Raw genomic sequence first — 17,546 nt, 5'->3', positions numbered from 1 at the left:
ATGAAGCATGTAGATGCTGAAACCGGAACCATCAGTGAAATACCCTTGGCAGAAAGTGAGGTGGAAGCAGACCTCGGTGTTCAAGATGATAACGACCTCAAATTTAAGCAGCACGTGGACAGTGTCACAGCAAGAGCGAACAGTGTAATTGGCATCATCCGCAGAACCTTCGAGTTCTTAGACTGCAAGCTCTTCATCCAGCTGTACAAAACAATAGCGAGGCCTATCCTCGAGTACGCACAAACTGTGTGGCAACCTAGACACAAGACATTATGTAAGCAGCTAGAGGACGTGCAGCGCCGAGTCACAAAGCTGATCTCCTCGATCAGTGAGCTACCTTACGCGGAAAGACTAGAACGACTCGACCTGCCTAGCCTGGAACACAGACGACTCAGAGGGGATATGATAGACACATTCAAGTATGTCCACGGACTCCACAGAACCGAAAAACCAAAACTTGAAACTGCAGAGGATTCAGGCACCAGAGGAAACGTGAAGAAACTGTTCCCGCACCACACCCACTGCGACACCAGGAAACACTTTTTCAGTGAAAGGGTCACCAAGACATGGAACAGTCTCCCAGACGAAGTGGTCTTGGCACCGTCGGTGAATGCCTTTAACCTTTCCCGTACGTCGTGGGTGTGAAATCACCCAGACAAGTGTTTTTGCTCTGTAACTCAAGTAATATTGAAGCCACTTCCACATAATTTCATGACTTTGTCCATAATATAGTTTACTACATATCCACTGAACATTATTTTCTTTTATACATAAACAAAGAAGTTATTAATCAATTAATGTCCCAGTACGTCGTGGGTGTGACGACACCCATACTCCCAAAGAATAAACCTTGCACGCCGTACGTCGTGGGGGTGGAGCCACCCATGCAAAGCTTGCGCGCCACGCGTTGTCGACATGACGTCACTTGGGCTCGCTACAGAGAGAGATGAGAGTGACCTTGTCTTTTGTTGATCGTATCCCGGTTCAAGTCTGCGGCAAGTTTTACTCTAAAGTTGTAACTAATTTCAGAAAACAATATTTATTGCACTAGATATCTTCAACAATATTGAATGAACTGTTTTTCTTGTAGAGAATGATCGGGAGCAACTGATTGATAGCTTTTTATCTAGTTGGAATTAAAGTGCCTTTCTAAGAACTGGATATTTTTGTAAGTCTGAAATCAATTGATCTAAAATCTAGTTGATATAGAAATTTTATTCTTATCCTAATCTGTTCAAAGTAGAGAAAACCCGACTATGGCTAAAAAAAGAAAGATAGTTGATATAGAAATTTTATTCTTATCCTAATCTGTTCAAAGTAGAGAAAACCCGACTATGGCTAAAAAAAAGAAAGAAAAAAAAATGCCAGCCAGCCAGCCAGGAATGCCGAGATCTAGGCCAAGGGAAGGGGGGACTGATACCAGGCTGTTGCTGCTATGTTAGGGCATCTGCCTTGACCGAAAGAGGATGGGCGTGTAGCCGCTAAAAACAAAACAAAACCAACAACAAAAACAACACACACACACACACACACACACAAAAACAAAACAAAAAACCCAAAAAAAACAAAAAAAAACGTTTTTTGTAAGTAACAACATTCTCTTCTCACGGGCAAAACTTATTCACAATGCGCCTGGTCAAGCACTGGAGTAAATAGCCTACACGCACAAGTGGAAACTGCGCATGCAAGTCTGCTGAAGAAAAGTCAAATTTGCTTTACGGACAGGTGTGGGTTACTGTGCACCCACGACGTACGGCAAGGTCTTATTTCTTCAGTGAAACCATGGGTGCCTACACACCCACGACGTACAGCGAAGGGTTAGTTCGTACACAGAAACCATGGGTGCCTGCACACCCACGACGTACAGCGAAGGGTTAGTTCGTACACAGAAACCATGGGTGCCTGCACACCCACGACGTACAGCGAGGGGTCATTCCTTCTTAGAAACCATGGGTTTCTGCACACCCACGACGTACGGCGCGCAAAATTTTAGGCGACGTACGGGAAAGGTTAAGAACAGACTGGATGTTTACTGGAAGAACAAGCCAGACAAGTACAATCCGTCTTGCCAATAAGCCACGCATGCAAAGTTTAGTATGTACAACTGATGACCCACACGGAGCGATGAACAGGTCTTTGGACCTCAAACATAGTACAGTTCAAGTTCAAGTTCAAGTTTCACTCCTATTGGAGTATGGAGGATTACTGCAAAATAATATTTTCGTGCCCAGAACAAACATTTCCAAATACACAACAATCTCACATAAAAGTTGAGAAACCACAAATGTCTTTTAACTCCAAAAGTATAACCAGGCAACATTTCCAAACCTAATCATCTTACTTACAGCTAAAATGACTTTTTTGCCTCCTTTAAGCATATTACAAAAATTAAAAACCGATTTTGGAGACAAATATTTTTTAGGAACATATCTACACACACACACACGATGCTTGGGCCCGTCGCCCACGGGTGTCAGCGTATCATTTTTTGAAGCCTCGTGACATTGTAGCGCGAACGGCTGAAACCTGCAACGAGGCGTCGAGTTCGCACACGGGCGACAAACCTCCCCAGGCAACTTAACAGGACTGCGACGGTGTTTCCCAACGAGCACAGAATTTGATGACGTCACATGCGAACTTAGCCTTTGCGCATGCGTACGCGTTCATATTTTCTGGGCCGCCAAATTTGAGGCGAAATCCGAAGAAAATAGAAAAGTGCGATTTGTTCGAAAGTTGTTTTGGATGCCTAGAGCTGGTTTACTTGGTGACACAGCTACACCATGGCAGCAAGAAGGACACGACTGAAAGGACGGAAGACTCCGCAATCGACAGGTATGCTATCAGTGTACATGGAGACAGAACACGATGTTTTTCCCATGGACAGAGGCCCCCACCACACCACTGTGGCCTGCGCTGCCCGTCACTCACGCATACCGCACAACCAAGTGTTTCAAATACGATGTGATATTTATTTCTTATGATTTTATTCGACCATTTATTTCCGCACTGTAAGAATCGTCTTTCATCAAGCAAGGATGAATCACTGAATGAAGTCACGATGTTAATAGGTCCTTGTTGACACACTGGGTAGTATGGAGGAATGGTCGCCATTGTCACATTGTGGAAACGTACAGGTTTCCAAAACCGAAACTGGAAACACGAGGATTCGTGCCGTGGGAGAGATGGAACGACTGTCTAAACCATCTTTCACCTATCAGTAGTGAAGAAAATTTACACAACATATAACAGATAATGCTCTTATCCAATTCGGTTCCAAGACCGACATCAACTGAGTCAGACGTTTGGTTCACACTTGATAGTATCTCTTCATTACATATGGATTATATGGATTTGTCCGAACGCATTGACGCCTCCTTGAGCTACTGAAACTGAAACTCTTCATTACATCTATCCATTTAGTGTCTAAATCTAGACTTGGTAGAAAATTAATGTTCATTTAGGGTCCAGATTTGTGGCACCAGTGAAGACGAGACTTGAGAGTAAATGAGACTGATAAGACTAGCAATGGACATGATAGCTGGAACAAATGATGCCTGATTAGATTATGATAGAATGAGGGCTGGAGCAGTACAAGGTAAGTTGTTTTTTTTTGTTTTTTGTTGGTTTTTTTTTGTGTTTTTTTTGGGGGGGGTTGTTGTTTTTTGTGGGTAAAGAGTAAAAGACTGGGGCAGATGTTTTGGCAATATCTACATTTTTTCCCCTCAAGACGGAATGAGCAGTATTCACAACAAGGCATGGATGTTCACTCCATCAGTCACACAGAGGGTGGAGGGGAAGAAATGTGGATATTGCCAATATTTTATTTCCATCTAAAAAGATAAAATCATGTAGAGAATCAGATTAAAACAACAACAAAAAATGTGATTATGCTGTCATTTTTGTGCTACTGTTAGGATTTTTTTTCCTCTCAAAGCCTGATTAGGTGCGTTGAGTTATACTGCTGGTCAGGCATCTGCTTAGCAGATGTGTAGTGTTCATGGATTTGTTTGTTTGAACGGGTGCAATAGCCGAGTGGTTAAAGCGCTGGACTTTCAATCTGAGGGTCCCGGGTTCGAATCTCGGTGCACCTGGTGGGTAAAGGGTGGAGATTTTTCCGATCTCTCAGGTCAACATATGTGCAGACCTGCTAGTGCCTGAACCCCCTTCGTGTGTATGCGCACGCAGAAGATCAAATACGCACGTTAAAGATCCTGTAATCCATGTCAGCGTTCGGTGGGTTATGGAAACAAGAATATACCCAGCATGCACACCCCCGAAAATGGAGTATGGCTGCCTACATGGCGGGGTAATTAAAAACGGTCATACACGTAAAATGTCACATGTCTGTCTGAGTGTGTATGCGTGTGCGTCTGAAATGTGATTGAATGACACAGGAAACGAATGATGAGCGCCCAGTAGCAGCCGTCAGTCGGCTCTACCCAGGTAGGCAGCCTGTGGTGCAAATGTCCCCGTGTATGTAAAGCGCTTAGAGCTTGGTCTCTGACCGAGGATAGGCGCTATATAAGTATCCATATCAATCAATCAATCAATGCTGTGATTCCTCCTTGAGTAACTGAACTGTTAGGATTGAAAACCAGCGTTTGAATTTTAATCATTACTCTCAAGCTCTCTCTCTCTCCCCCACACACACCCTTCTCTCTCTCTCTCTCTCTCCCACCCGTGCCCTTCTCTCTCTGTCTCTCCCCTCCCCTTCTCTCTTGCTCTCCCTCCAAACCCTCCTGTCTTACAAGTTACATGCAACAGACATGATGTGGGGGGGGGGGGGTTACAATGCGTACAATTTTTTTACATTTTCATGTTTAATTTCATAAAATGTAATGTACATACGTTTTTACTAGAAATATTTGATGAATATTGCTTTATCATGTAATGTTGTAGTCTGTTTGTTTCAGTTGTTTGTCATGCAGTGTTTCTTCAGGGAAATGCTTAGCAGGAACTGTTTTATCATGTAATGTCGTAGTTAATTTGCATTATTTGATTGTTGATCTGTGTTCGTGTGTGCATGTGCCTGTACAGTGCAGGTGTGTGTGTATGTGTGTGTCATTGCATGAGTAGTGTGTCTGGGTATGCATGCGTTAGTTGGTGCATGCATGTGTGCATATGTGTGTGTGTGTTTTGTATGTATGTACGTACGTATATATAATATATGCGCATACGTGCTTGTGTGTGTCTTTGAGTTTCAGTTGTCTACATTTTTGTTATCATTATTTCGTTTTTATCTTTTTACATCTGATACATTTCTTGATTTAATCAATGACATGACCTCTTTTAATTGATCTCTCTTATCTATGTTTTAAATTGTATGCATATGTTTGTGTGGGGATGTTTGAGTGAATGTTTTAGTGCTATTGTAAAGCGCATAGAGCTTCAATAATATGCAAGATGTCTTAATAAATGAATAAAAAATATTACATCAGCTGTCTGGTTTGATATTACATCAGCTATCTGGTTTGATGATATTACATCAGCTATCAGGTTTGTATGACCGCATAGACTAACACACATGATATTACATCAGCTGTCTGGTTTGCGTGACCGCATAGACTAACACACATGATATTACATCAGCTATCTGGTTTGCATGACTGCATAGACTAACACATGTGATATTACATCAGCTATCTGGTTTGCATGGCCGCATAGACTAACACACATGATATTATATCAGCTATCTGGTTTGCATGACTGCATAGCTGAACACACATATTACACCAATTATCTGGTTTGCATGACTGCATAGACTAACATACACACACACACACACACACACACACACACACACACACACACACACACACACACACACACACACACACACACACACATCAGCTATCTGGTTTGCATGACCACATAGACTAACACACATATAATATATACATCAGCTATCTGGTTTGCATGGCCGCACAAACTAAAATAACTAAAAAGGATTTTGTGTCACTCTGTCATGCTTGTCAGATGTGTGATGGCATCCACAGTGTTGTGGCAGTCATCAGCAAATGGTTTGGTTGCATGCATAAAATCAGAATTTGAGCTTCAATTATGACAATTCATATTAAAGAAATCAAACTCTGTGACTGTCATAACTGTGTTTGTTATTCAACTTAAACGTTTTTGTGTGTACATGTTTGTGTGTGCAGATCTATATATATCAATAATACAATATTCATTGCATGTGACATACTAAGATCTCACTCAAATCAGATTGATTCTAATTCATTATTTTATTTCAAGCCTAATTCCAATCTTCTCCCTGAAACTGATAGTGATATACATATATGCTTGCAGTCAAAAGAAGATCGGCCACAAGCCAGACAAAAAAGAATGCAGCGACTCCTACTGGTGATGGGAAGATGGTCAAACGAATGCCGGGGAAAGTCAGTCCCAAGGTGGTGAAAAAAGCAAAGCCCAAGGCTGAGCAGGTTTGTTGGCAATTTGAAATATTTTGATTAATCATCTGTCAACGCTGTTGGTAACTTAAGTGTTAGCACCCACATATTCAGACACAGTATCATGCCTGCTTGTGAACAATGACATGCACCAAAAAAAAAGTGACAAAAACAAGAAAAGAAACATTGTTGAAATAGGCCATTATGCTACATACCCACTCTGTATACCCACTGACAGGGGTGTATTGATTTGATAAGCAAAGGATCATGCACCACCTTTCAGGTTAGACTTATGGCTGCTTGTTGAAGTCATTCTCTCTGTCATTCTTTCTGTGAGGCGATTGATGGTGTGATGGCCTTGTACCTGTATTTTAGGTACTCTCTTACTTTTCGTAGGATTTCAGATGGAGACTGCTCGTTGCACTACCAGCAAGCCTGTCAGCTCTCATTTCTCTTAAAGCCTGCATGTCCAGAGCAGTAAACCCATGTAAGCTTTTATATCTAAATGTTGTGCATTGCCTCATGCTACTCTGGGCTCCCCATTCCATTGTCTTTTTTTTTTCGTTTTTTTTTTTTTTGTAGGAGATTTATAGAGTCAGATTTATAATTATGGCACATTGATTTCCAGGCAAACATACAGATCTATAGATGCCAGCCAGTGGAGAGCATGTGTCAGTTTCAGCTTCCATTGTCAGGCTGGAGATTGTGACTTTTTTTTCTTTTTTCTGTTTTGCTTTGCAGTGTAAATCAAATTAACATTAGCATCACTTCAAAACTAACAATGCACAGATTTCATCAAAATGGACCAGGGTCTCTCTGGGTCTTCCTAAATACAGTAGTCTGAACAACATACTAGACACTACATTTATGGCCTCAGATATCTTTTGTCCACCCATCTTGTGGCGCATCTGTGGAAGTACAAGCTCAAAGCCACTTAAAATGAATCACTGAGGACATTCAAAATTGCTTCATTATAATTTATATCCAACTTTCGTTACACCCGACGTGTAGGTAAAACAAATTTCTATCATGTTTATACAGTGCATGTGACTTTTTTGTTTGTTTTTTCTTTGTATGAAGACAATGTTGTGTTGTTTTCCTGATTTGCAGTTTAGGTGGTGCACAGTGGCAAATATTGTTGATTTCAGATGTTGGTTTTGTATGTCCGTCTGTATGTATTAAATGTTAAACTCGAATAAAATATTTATTTTAAAAAATACATATATTATTATATGTAATAATATATATATATATATACTTAAATGAGAATTATTTCAAAAAAATACTCTTTCCGAAATATGGCTGTAAATTAATTTTAACAGATCATATACTGATATAGGTACATATATTGCAGTTTGAAAGATTAGAAACTGATCATAAGTAAAACAGTGAACGAAATTCATGGCATTATTCTGAAGACTTCAGAAGAAACGATTGTCAGAAGTAATCACACAGCACCAGGATTTGAAGGTGGGAGGGGGAAAGGAGGGGATTTCTGTACTGTTTGTTTCCTCGCTTTACTGTTTTCATTGTTAAGCCATTGGAGCATGCACTGGTATGGAAATAAAAACTTAATCGATTTTTAATCTGCTGTACTGGAGAGCAATTTTTTGTGCTTGGTACAGCTTGACAAGAAATCACATTAACCAAAATTAAAGTGTCTGAATTTATTTTTCAGTAAGGTCTTGAAATGAAAATGATAAAATATTACTTTTCTCCATCAGCTTTTCTTTCAACTTTTTTAATACTTACAAATTTTTGCTTTGGCAACAGACCTGTGCAATGTGCAGACACCATGATGAAATGGCCATTGAAATCAAAGTCTGACACCCTCCTTCCCTGTCATTCTACCCTAATCCCTCTAGTATCTCTCCTTCATCTACAGTCATTGAAACTTTGACCCCATATGGCTGAGTCAACCACTCTATGATTGTCAGTGTAAAAAGTAAACAACGCCTTTCAGTTTGTTGTCGAAAGTTTCAGACAATGCTGGTCATCAGAAAAGATGAAACTGGAAGTGAACAGAACTGGATTTTATAACTAATTTATAGGCTTTGTGTTTGGGATTTTATTTTTTAATAACTGAAATGCCTTTGCAGTAGTATTACTGTCAGCGTTCTGATGGTCTGACCTTTGATCTTCATGTCAATCCTGTTTCAGAAAAGACCAAAGAAAGACCAGTATGAATTTGACGAGACAGACGACTTCATTTCTGGAAACTCCTTTCTGTCTGCATCTTTTTCTGCGAACGGTTCACAGAAAACACCAGAGAAAGGCTTACTGACCACTGTCAGACCCAGCAAAGTTAATGTGATTAAGCAGCAGAAAGGTAATGTGACCAAGCAGCAGAAAGGTAATGTGACCAAACAGCAGAAAGGTAATGTCACCAAGCAACAGAAAGGGAAAGAAAAGAAAGGCCATAATCAGTGCGCACCTCCAGCAGAAAATAAAAAGAAAACCAGCACTCCTCTGTCAGAAGTGGCAGACCGCATGTCCAAGCCAGGAAAATCCTGTGGAAAAGGTCAGCGATATTTACAAGTGTTGGTTCCAAAGCTGGGGTTGGACATGGACATGAGTGTCACCCCTATCCTTCCTATCACAGACCAGTCTCCACGGACCCAAGCCAGTCTCAGACAGCTTGGGAAAAAGGGTTCTGATGGCAAATCAGTCAGCTTTGAGGACTTAAAAGAGCATCTTCCATCACAAACACCAGCAGGAAAAATAAACTGCAAAAAAACTCCAAGGAAAGCTGTTGTAGTGTCAAAGAGTTCCAGTTCTTCAGCTTCTGGTAGTTTTAAGGAGCCTGCCCTTCCTGTTTTGCCACTTGCTTCAGCAGTCTCTGCTCCGGCACCCAGAAAGACAGAGCAGAGGACAACAGAATCTGCTCCAGCACCCAGAAAGACCCTGAAAAGAAAAATGTGTGAATTGCGTGAGGAAGATGCTGTTGACAGAGCAGCAGCAAAATGCCAAAAAACAGACTTACCTAAAACTAAGCAGTCACTTGTGACATGCAAGAAAAGTGGACTGTCCCAGAAAGCGAAGGAATGTGTCAAGAACAGGTGGGCCAAGAAGTATCCCCCCAGCAGTCAGACACAGCTTTCACCGCCGCAAATGCGGATCTTGCGACAGCGCACCCCCACCCCATCAGTCCAGGGAGAGGAGGAGGGGACGCATGATTCAGGCATCTCCCTGGGGGAGGACCTGAGCACCAGTGAGGACAGGAACAGTGCAGCCACCCCCACCCTGCCAGGATTCATGGAGGATGAACCGCTGCAGGGGAACATGGATTTTCTGAACACTTCACCTCTGTCATCTGTTGAATTCACTTCATCAAAGGAAGGTAAAGAACTTGTCTCTCTCTGTCAGCTGTTGACTTCACTTCATCAGTTTCAGTTTCAGTTGCTCAAGGAGGCGTCACTGCGTTCGGACAAACCATATACGCTACACCACATCTGCCAAGCAGATGCCTGACCAGCAGCGTAACCCAACGCGCTTAGTCAGGCCTTGAGGAAAAAAAACAAAACAAAAAAAAACGGGGGAATAAATAATAGATAAGCTTACATAAATAAATAAATAAATGAATAATAATTATAATATAGAAAAAGGTAGTAGTAATAATAATAGTAATACTAATAAAATGATTAAAAAAAAATAAAATAAATAAAATTAAAATAAATAAATAAATAATAATAATAAATAAATAAATAAGACAACAATGGTGATAAATAAGCGAATAAATGTAAAACATGAAGACACACTTTCACACACACACCCACACATGCACAACAGAAATGCACCAAACATGCAGTTTCACAGATATGAAAGCACCGTCAAATACATATAAACGTACATGAGCTCCAACACACACACACACACACACACACACATTACCTTGCACCTCCTCTACCCCCCTCCTCCACACACTCATTTCTAGTCTACGTATCGCAGCTTCCACGGCACACACACACACAAACACACACTCACAGAGATGAACACTTACTTGTACAAGCACACACACACATACGCCCATATCTCCCACCCCAACCCCACACACATATATACAAAGATATATATATGTATATATACGTTCCAATATCCTGTTTCTCCCACAGTGTAGGCATGCATATACTCACATACCTCATCCTCTACCCCACCTCCCCCCGCACTCCCACCTCCTCTCTCACACACACACACACACACACACGTACACAGATCTCTCCTGACACTTGTGTACACTTACACTCTCGCGCATTCACAAACGCACTCAAAAGCACAGACCCACACATCCACACAAACACACACGCACAGAGGCTGCCACTGACTGGCCGCAAGAGGGATGGGAAAAGATCTCTGATGCCAAAAACGTGGCGTCTAGTGTGTTGCTCAGTCTATTGTATTTGGAAAGGCCCACAGAGACTGTTCCGTTTTGAAGAAATTTGCGCAATGTTGGTTTGGAAATGATGCCGATATTTGTTTGATTTGCAAAGCATCGTGCTCTACCTTTCATGTTAGACTTGCGGCCGCTCCCTCTCTCTGCTTTTATTTCTTTGAGGCGATCGATGGTGTGATGGCCTTGTACCTGTTCTTTTTGGTATTCTTTGATTTTTCTGAGGATTTCCGATTTTCCTAGATGTAGGCCGCTCGTTGGTGTTGCGTTACCAGCAAGTCTGTCAGCTCGCTCATTTCCCTTAACACCTGCATGTCCATCAAAGGAAGGTAAAGAATCTCTGTCAGCTGTTGACTTCACTTCATCAAAGGAAGGTAAAAAAAAACAACCTTTGTCTGTCAGCTGTTGACTTCACTTCATCAAATAAAGGTAAAGAACTTGTCTCTCTCTGTCAGCTGTAGACTTCACTTCATCAAAGGAAGGTAAAGAATCTCTGTCAGCTGTTGACTTCTCTTCATCAAATAAAGGTAAAGAACCTCTCTGTCAGCTGTTGACTTCACTTCATCTGAGGAAGGTAAAGAACCTGTCTCTGTGTCAGCTGTTGACTTCTCTTCATCAAAAGAAGGTAAAGAACCTGTCTGTGTCAGCTGTTCACTTCACTTCATCAAAGGAAGGTAAAGAACCTCTCTCTCTGTCAGCCGTTGACTTCACTTCATCAAAGAAAGGTAAAGAACCTGTCTCTCTGTCAGCTGTTGACTTCACTTCATCTGAGGAAGGTAAAAAACCTGTCTCTGTGTCAGCTGTTGACTTCTCTTCATCAAAAGAAGGTAAAGAACCTGTCTCTGTGTCAGCTGTTCACTTCACTTCATCAAAGGAAGGTACAGAACCTCTCTCTCTCTGTGTCAGCTGTTGACTTCACTTCATCAAAGGAAAGTAAAGAACCTGTATCTGTGTCAGCTGTTGACTTTACTTTATCAAAGAAAGGTAAAGAACCTCTCTCTGTCAGCTGTTGACTTCTCTTCATCAAAGGAAGGTAAAGAACCTCTCTCTCTGTGTCAGCTGTTGACTTCATCAAAGGAAGGTAAAGAACCTGTCTCTGTGTCAGCTGTTGACTTCACTTCATCAAAGAAAGGTAAAGAACCTGTCTCTGTGTCAGCTGTTGACTTCACTTCATCAAAGGAAAGTAAAGAACCTGTCTCTGTGTCAGCTGTTGACTTCACTTCATCAAAGGAAGGTAAAGAACCTCTCTCTGTCAGCTGTTGACTTCACTTCATCAAAGGAAGGTAAAGAACCTCTCTCTTGTGTGTCAGCTGTTCACTTCATCAAAGGAAGGTAAAGAACCTGTCTCTGTGTCAGCTGTTGACTTCACTTCATCAAAGGAAGGTAAAGAACCTCTCTCTCTCTCTGTCAGCTGTTGATTTCACTTCATCAAAGGAAGGTAAAGAACCTCTCTCTCTCTCTGTCAGCTGTTGATTTCACTTCATCAAAGGAAGGTAAAGAACCTCTCTCTGTTAGCTGTTGACCTCACTTCATCTGAGAAAGGTAAAGAACCTGTCTCTGTTAGCTGTTGACCTCACTTCATCTGAGAAAGGTAAAGAACCTCTCTCTGTTAGCTGTTGACCTCACTTCATCTGAGAAAGGTAAAGAACCTCTCTGTGTTAGCTGTTGACCTCACTTCATCTGAGAAAGGTAAAGAACCTGTCTCTCTCTCTGTGTCAGCTGTTGACTTCACTTATCAAATAAAGGTAAAGAACCTCTCTCTTTCAGAAAACTGTTTGAAATAAATCTGACAAATGTGCCCATCCACTGTATTCTGGAGGTTTCTGCCTTTGTACCTGAGTGTTTTCAGTGTTGTCCTAGAGTGCAGCAAATGACCTGTGTTTTCAGTGTTGTCCTAGAGTGCGGCAAATGACCTGAGTATTCACAGTGTTGTACTAGAGTGCAGCAAAAGACCTGTGTGTTTTCAGTGTTATACTAGAGTGCAGCAAAAGACCTGTGTGTTTTCAGTGTTATACTAGAGTGCAGCAAAAGACCTGAGTGTTTTCAGTGTTGTGCTCGAGTGCAGCAAAAGACCTGAGTGTTTTCAGTGTTGTGCTCGAGTGCAGCAAAAGACCTGTATGTTTACAATGTTGTACTAGAGTGCAGCAAAAGACCTGAGTGTTTTCAGTGTTGTGCTCGAGTGCAGCAAAAGACCTGTATGTTTACAATGTTGTACTAGAGTGCAGCAAAAGACCTGAGTGTTTTCAGTGTTGCCCTAGAGTGCAGCAAAAGACCTGTGTGTTTTCAGTGTTATACTAGAGTGCAGCAAAAGACCTGAGTGTTTTCAGTGTTGTGCTCGAGTGCAGCAAAAGACCTGTATGTTTACAATGTGGTACTAGAGTGCAGCAAAAGACCTGAGTGTTTTCAGTGTTGTGCTCGAGTGCAGCAAAAGACCTGTATGTTTACAATGTGGTACTAGAGTGCAGCAAAAGACCTGAGTGTTTTCAGTGTTGTGCTCGAGTGCAGCAAAAGACCTGTATGTTTACAATGTGGTACTAGAGTGCATCAAAAGGTGTTTCTACCTTTGTTCCTGTGTTTTCAGTGTCAACAGTGTTGTACAAGAGTGCAGCCAAAGAATACAGGCCAGCAAAAAACAAGAGGGAAAAGGGACGCTACTCTGTAAGTACATTTTACAGGAATCTCTCTTCTTCTTTTTTTTCTTCTTTTTTTCTTCTTTTTTTTCACACAACACGAGTCAGTGAAAAAACCTTGCATTATGCCTTATGGTTGTAAAAAAAAAAGCAAAAAAAAACCTTCAGAATTCAAAATTGTCAATTTTTGCTCTGAACACCAGCCTCATTGGTCAAGTGGTTTACCACTTCAGTTAACTTAAATCTTGCCTGTGCTTTCCAGTCTTCTTGTAATCCTGAAATTAGTGTTGTGACTATTGTTCTTGATTTAAGCTAATTCAGGATGGACTGAGTATGAGAGTGTCCTAATGATGTGTTGTGCGTTGGATGTTGTTGCAGACATCCAGTGATGTGTTTAGTTGTTCCATACATCCAGTGATGTGTTGTTTCAGACATCCAATGTGTTGTGTTGCTCCAGACATCCAGTGATGTGTTATGTGTTGTTCCATACATCCTGTGATGTGTTATATGTTGTTCCAGACATCCTGTGATGTGTTGTGTGTTGTTCCAGACATCCAATGTGTTGTTCCAGACATCTTGTGATGTGTTGTTCCAGACATCCAATGATGTGTTGTGTTGTTCCAGACATCCAGTGATGTGTTGTTCCATACTAGAACTTGTCAGCTGGTGTGATCAAAACAACTTAGAAATCCACTTATCAAAAACAAAGAATTAATTAGATTTCAGGAAGACCAAATCTGACCACTTGTCATTAAAGACAAGCACGTACAGATCATCAGCGAATTTAAATTTCTTGGTCTGATCATTTCCAACGATTTGAAATGGGAGAAAAATGCAGAAAAAATTGTTAAGAAAGCACAACAGCGCCTGTACTTTCTTTGGCGCCTCAAAAAGTTTGGAACTGGAAAAGAAATCATGGTTGATTTCTACAGAGCAGTCATTAAAAGTGTGTCAACCTTCACTATTATTGTTTGGTACGGAAACATTTCCAAGGCAGAAGCCGCAGCCCTTAACAGAATCATAAAAAGTGCCACTAGGATTACCAGGGCTGATCTACCTTCTCTAGACGACATTTATTATAAGCGGCTACTCAAAAAAGCAAAATCAGTCAGCCAGGACGAATCACATCCAGCTTTTGGGATTTTCGAGATGCTCCCCTCTGGTCGTCGGTACAGAAGTATAAGGACAAAAACCAATGATTTTCCAGTTATATTTGTGCTTTTTATGTACTATCTGATGTTCCAGACATCTAGTGATGTGTTGTGTTGTTCCAGATATCCAGTGATGTGTCGTTCCAGACATCCAATATGTTGTGTATTGTTCCCGACATCCAATGATGTGATGTTATATGTGTTTTTCCAGACATCCAGTGATGTGTTGCGTTGTTCCAGACATCCAGTGATGTGTGTTGTTCCAGGCATCAAATGATGTGTTGTTCCAGACATCCAGTGATGTGTTGATCCAGCCATCAAATGATGTGTTGTTCCAGACATCCAGTGATGTGTTGTGTGTTGTTCCAGACATCCAGTGATGTGTTGACATCTGTAATGTTGTGTTGTTCCAGACATCAGTGATATGTTCAGTAATGTGTTGTCCAGTGATGTGTTGTGTGTTGGTCCAGACATCCAGTGATGTGTTGTTCCAGACATCCTATGATGTGTTGTGTGTTGTTTCAGACATCCAATGATGTGTTGTTCCAGACATTCAATTTTGTGTTGTTCCAGACATCCAGTGATATGTTCAGTAATGTTGTGTTCCAGACATCAGTGATATATTCAGTAATGTTGTGTTGTTCCAGACATCCATATGTTCAATAATGTTGTTCCAAACATCAGTGGTATGTTCAGTAATGTTGTGCTGTTTCAGACATCAATATGTTCAATAATGTTGTGCTGTTCCAGACATCAGTGATATGTTCAGTAATGTTGTGTTGTTCTACACATCAATATGTTGAATAGTGTTGTTCCAGACATCAATATGTTCAGTAATGTTTTGTTCCAGACATCAATATGTTCAGTGATGTTATTCTAGACATCAGTGATATTTTCAGTAATGTTATGTTGTGTTGTTCCAGACATCAATATGTTCAGTATGTTGTGTTGTTCTAGACATCCAAACTGGAGGCGTGGGCCAGTGCTGTGAACCAGAGCCTACAAGATGTGGAAAGTTTTGAGCTGGTGGTGGAATGTCAGTGATGTGTCGGGTTGTGCAGTGAGGTACTCTGCATCAGATATGCAGCCAGGATATAGCTGTACATTACCATCATGAACTCAGCAATTCATAGAATTCATCTCTTTCCAGTTACATTTTAAGTTGAAACTTTTTTTTAAACAGCAATTCAGAAGTACAAATGTATATATTCCCAATTGATTTTGTTTTGGACAAAGTATTTAAAGATACAATGTGAACACTGGAGAATTTTTTTTTCATCCCTCTCAGAACTTATTTCTTCCTGAATCCTCCATTGAAACTGAAAACACAATGAACAATTTTGAGGATTGGTAGGATTCTGATTTGAAAGGCAGCCTTTTCCTTTTCTTCTTTTGAATAGACATGAAAGGGTTTAATGGAAGCATGAAGTGTGCATATTAAAATCAATATGAAAGTGTGAAGAAGTTGATTTTGTTTTCATTAGCAAGGCTGAGGAAAAGTAGAAAAGCCATATCATGACTGTTGAAAGTCTTATGACTACAGTTGTTTTGTAAATAGCCGTTTGTTCTCCTTTTCTGTGTCCAAACTAGTTTTGTCACTTATTAAAGTGATTTAAAGCTGAAAACACAAGTGGTTTGTGGTTCCATCCATTGGTAATGCCATGCTGAGCTTTGTCAACATGGTTCTTTTCACTTCAGTCCATGTATTCTGTCAGTGATGTGGGCAGTATTATAATGCCTTTGTACTGTATTTGGTTACAACGCAGATTTATCTGTGTGAAATTTGGGCTGGCCCCTCAAAGGAAAATGCATCACCATTGTGCAGTGCAACATTTTTTTTCTCCTTTTTCGTTTTGTCTGTGAGCTTATTTTACAAGATGGACTTTTATAGATAATTTTTCCAGGGGCAGCACCCCATGACGTGGGTTATTTTTCATGTGTGATGACACCATGTGCCTGCTGGACGCAGCACTCAAGTTTGTCTCATTAGAAAGACTAGCATCAAGACCACCACTCAAGGTTGATTGCTGATAGTGTAAGAGGGGGGTAAAATCCCTGTGCTTATAGTGTAAGAGGGGGGAAGGGAATCCCTGCGCATCCAGTGCTAATAGTGTAAGGGAGAAAAATTCCTGTGCTGATAGTGTAAGGGGGGAGGAAAATCTCTGTGCCTGTGCATCCATTGCTGATAGTGTATGATGATGGAGTCTCCTGACGGACAAACGGATGAGAAGGCAGGCAGGCTTACCTGTCAGTGTGTGTCCTCATATGGGAGAAGAGGCCGAATCTGTATGCGCAGCACTTCCCACAGGTGTTGCAAGGGAAAACGTCTCCAGAAGTTGAGCCCTGCTTCCTTCGCTCGTACTTCTCCTTAATGGCCAGCGTTCTCTTGTTTTCAAATGTCTTTATGCCACTAGAGCACAGCATCCTCCAGCGAGAGTGGTCAAGAGCATCAGTCTCCCAGGAAGCAATGTCTGTGTCACAGGCTTTGAGGTTTGACTTCAGTGTGTCCATGAAGCGCTTGCAGGGTCTTCCAAGTTTGCGGTGGCCTTCCTTCAGCTGGCCATACAGTAGCATCTTCGGGATCCTGCTGTCTGTCATGCAGACAGCGTGTCCTGTCCAGCATAGCTGGCACTGGATCAGCAGGCTTTCAATGCTGGGCAGGCCACTCCTCTCTAGGACCTGGAGGTTGGAGACCCTGTCTTGTCACTTTTTGCCGAGAGGCATCTCTGGTGATACTGCTCAAGTTGTTGAGTGTGCCGGCGATACGTCATCCATGTTTCACAGCAGTACAACAAGGTGGTCAGCACAACAGCTCTGAAGGTTTTGATTTTGGTGCTGAGCCTGATGCCTCTGTTGTTCCACAGCCTGTTGTTGGGTGCCAAAGGTGGAGCTGGCCTTGGCGATACGCAGTGTCACTTCTGCCCAGGTAGCAAAACTTGTCGACTGACTTGATATCTCTGTGTCATCGATC

The 17,546-nt window shown here is 41.4% G+C and overlaps 2 protein-coding genes across 2 annotated transcripts; both read left to right on the top strand.

Annotated features, from left to right (window-relative positions):
- Positions 1-2,581, top strand: LOC143296265 (uncharacterized protein B0403.1-like). Its single transcript, XM_076608101.1, has 2 exons — positions 1-574; positions 2,511-2,581. The coding sequence occupies exons 1-2, from the start codon at positions 1-3 to the stop codon at positions 2,579-2,581; spliced, it is 645 nt and encodes a 214-aa protein (XP_076464216.1).
- A 92-nt stretch (positions 2,582-2,673) lies between these two features.
- LOC143296166 (uncharacterized) lies at positions 2,674-16,177 on the top strand. The gene is made up of 5 exons (XM_076607974.1): positions 2,674-2,832; positions 6,307-6,440; positions 8,568-9,747; positions 13,376-13,452; positions 15,533-16,177. The coding sequence occupies exons 1-5, from the start codon at positions 2,781-2,783 to the stop codon at positions 15,617-15,619; spliced, it is 1,530 nt and encodes a 509-aa protein (XP_076464089.1). The 5' UTR covers positions 2,674-2,780; the 3' UTR covers positions 15,620-16,177.
- The last annotated feature ends 1,369 nt before the right edge of the window (positions 16,178-17,546 follow it).

The sequence above is a fragment of the Babylonia areolata genome, chromosome 21, assembly GCF_041734735.1.
Source record: "Babylonia areolata isolate BAREFJ2019XMU chromosome 21, ASM4173473v1, whole genome shotgun sequence".
In the NCBI taxonomy this organism is placed as follows: Eukaryota; Metazoa; Mollusca; class Gastropoda; order Neogastropoda; family Buccinidae; genus Babylonia; species Babylonia areolata.
This window is presented reverse-complemented; position numbering and strand designations above follow the sequence as displayed.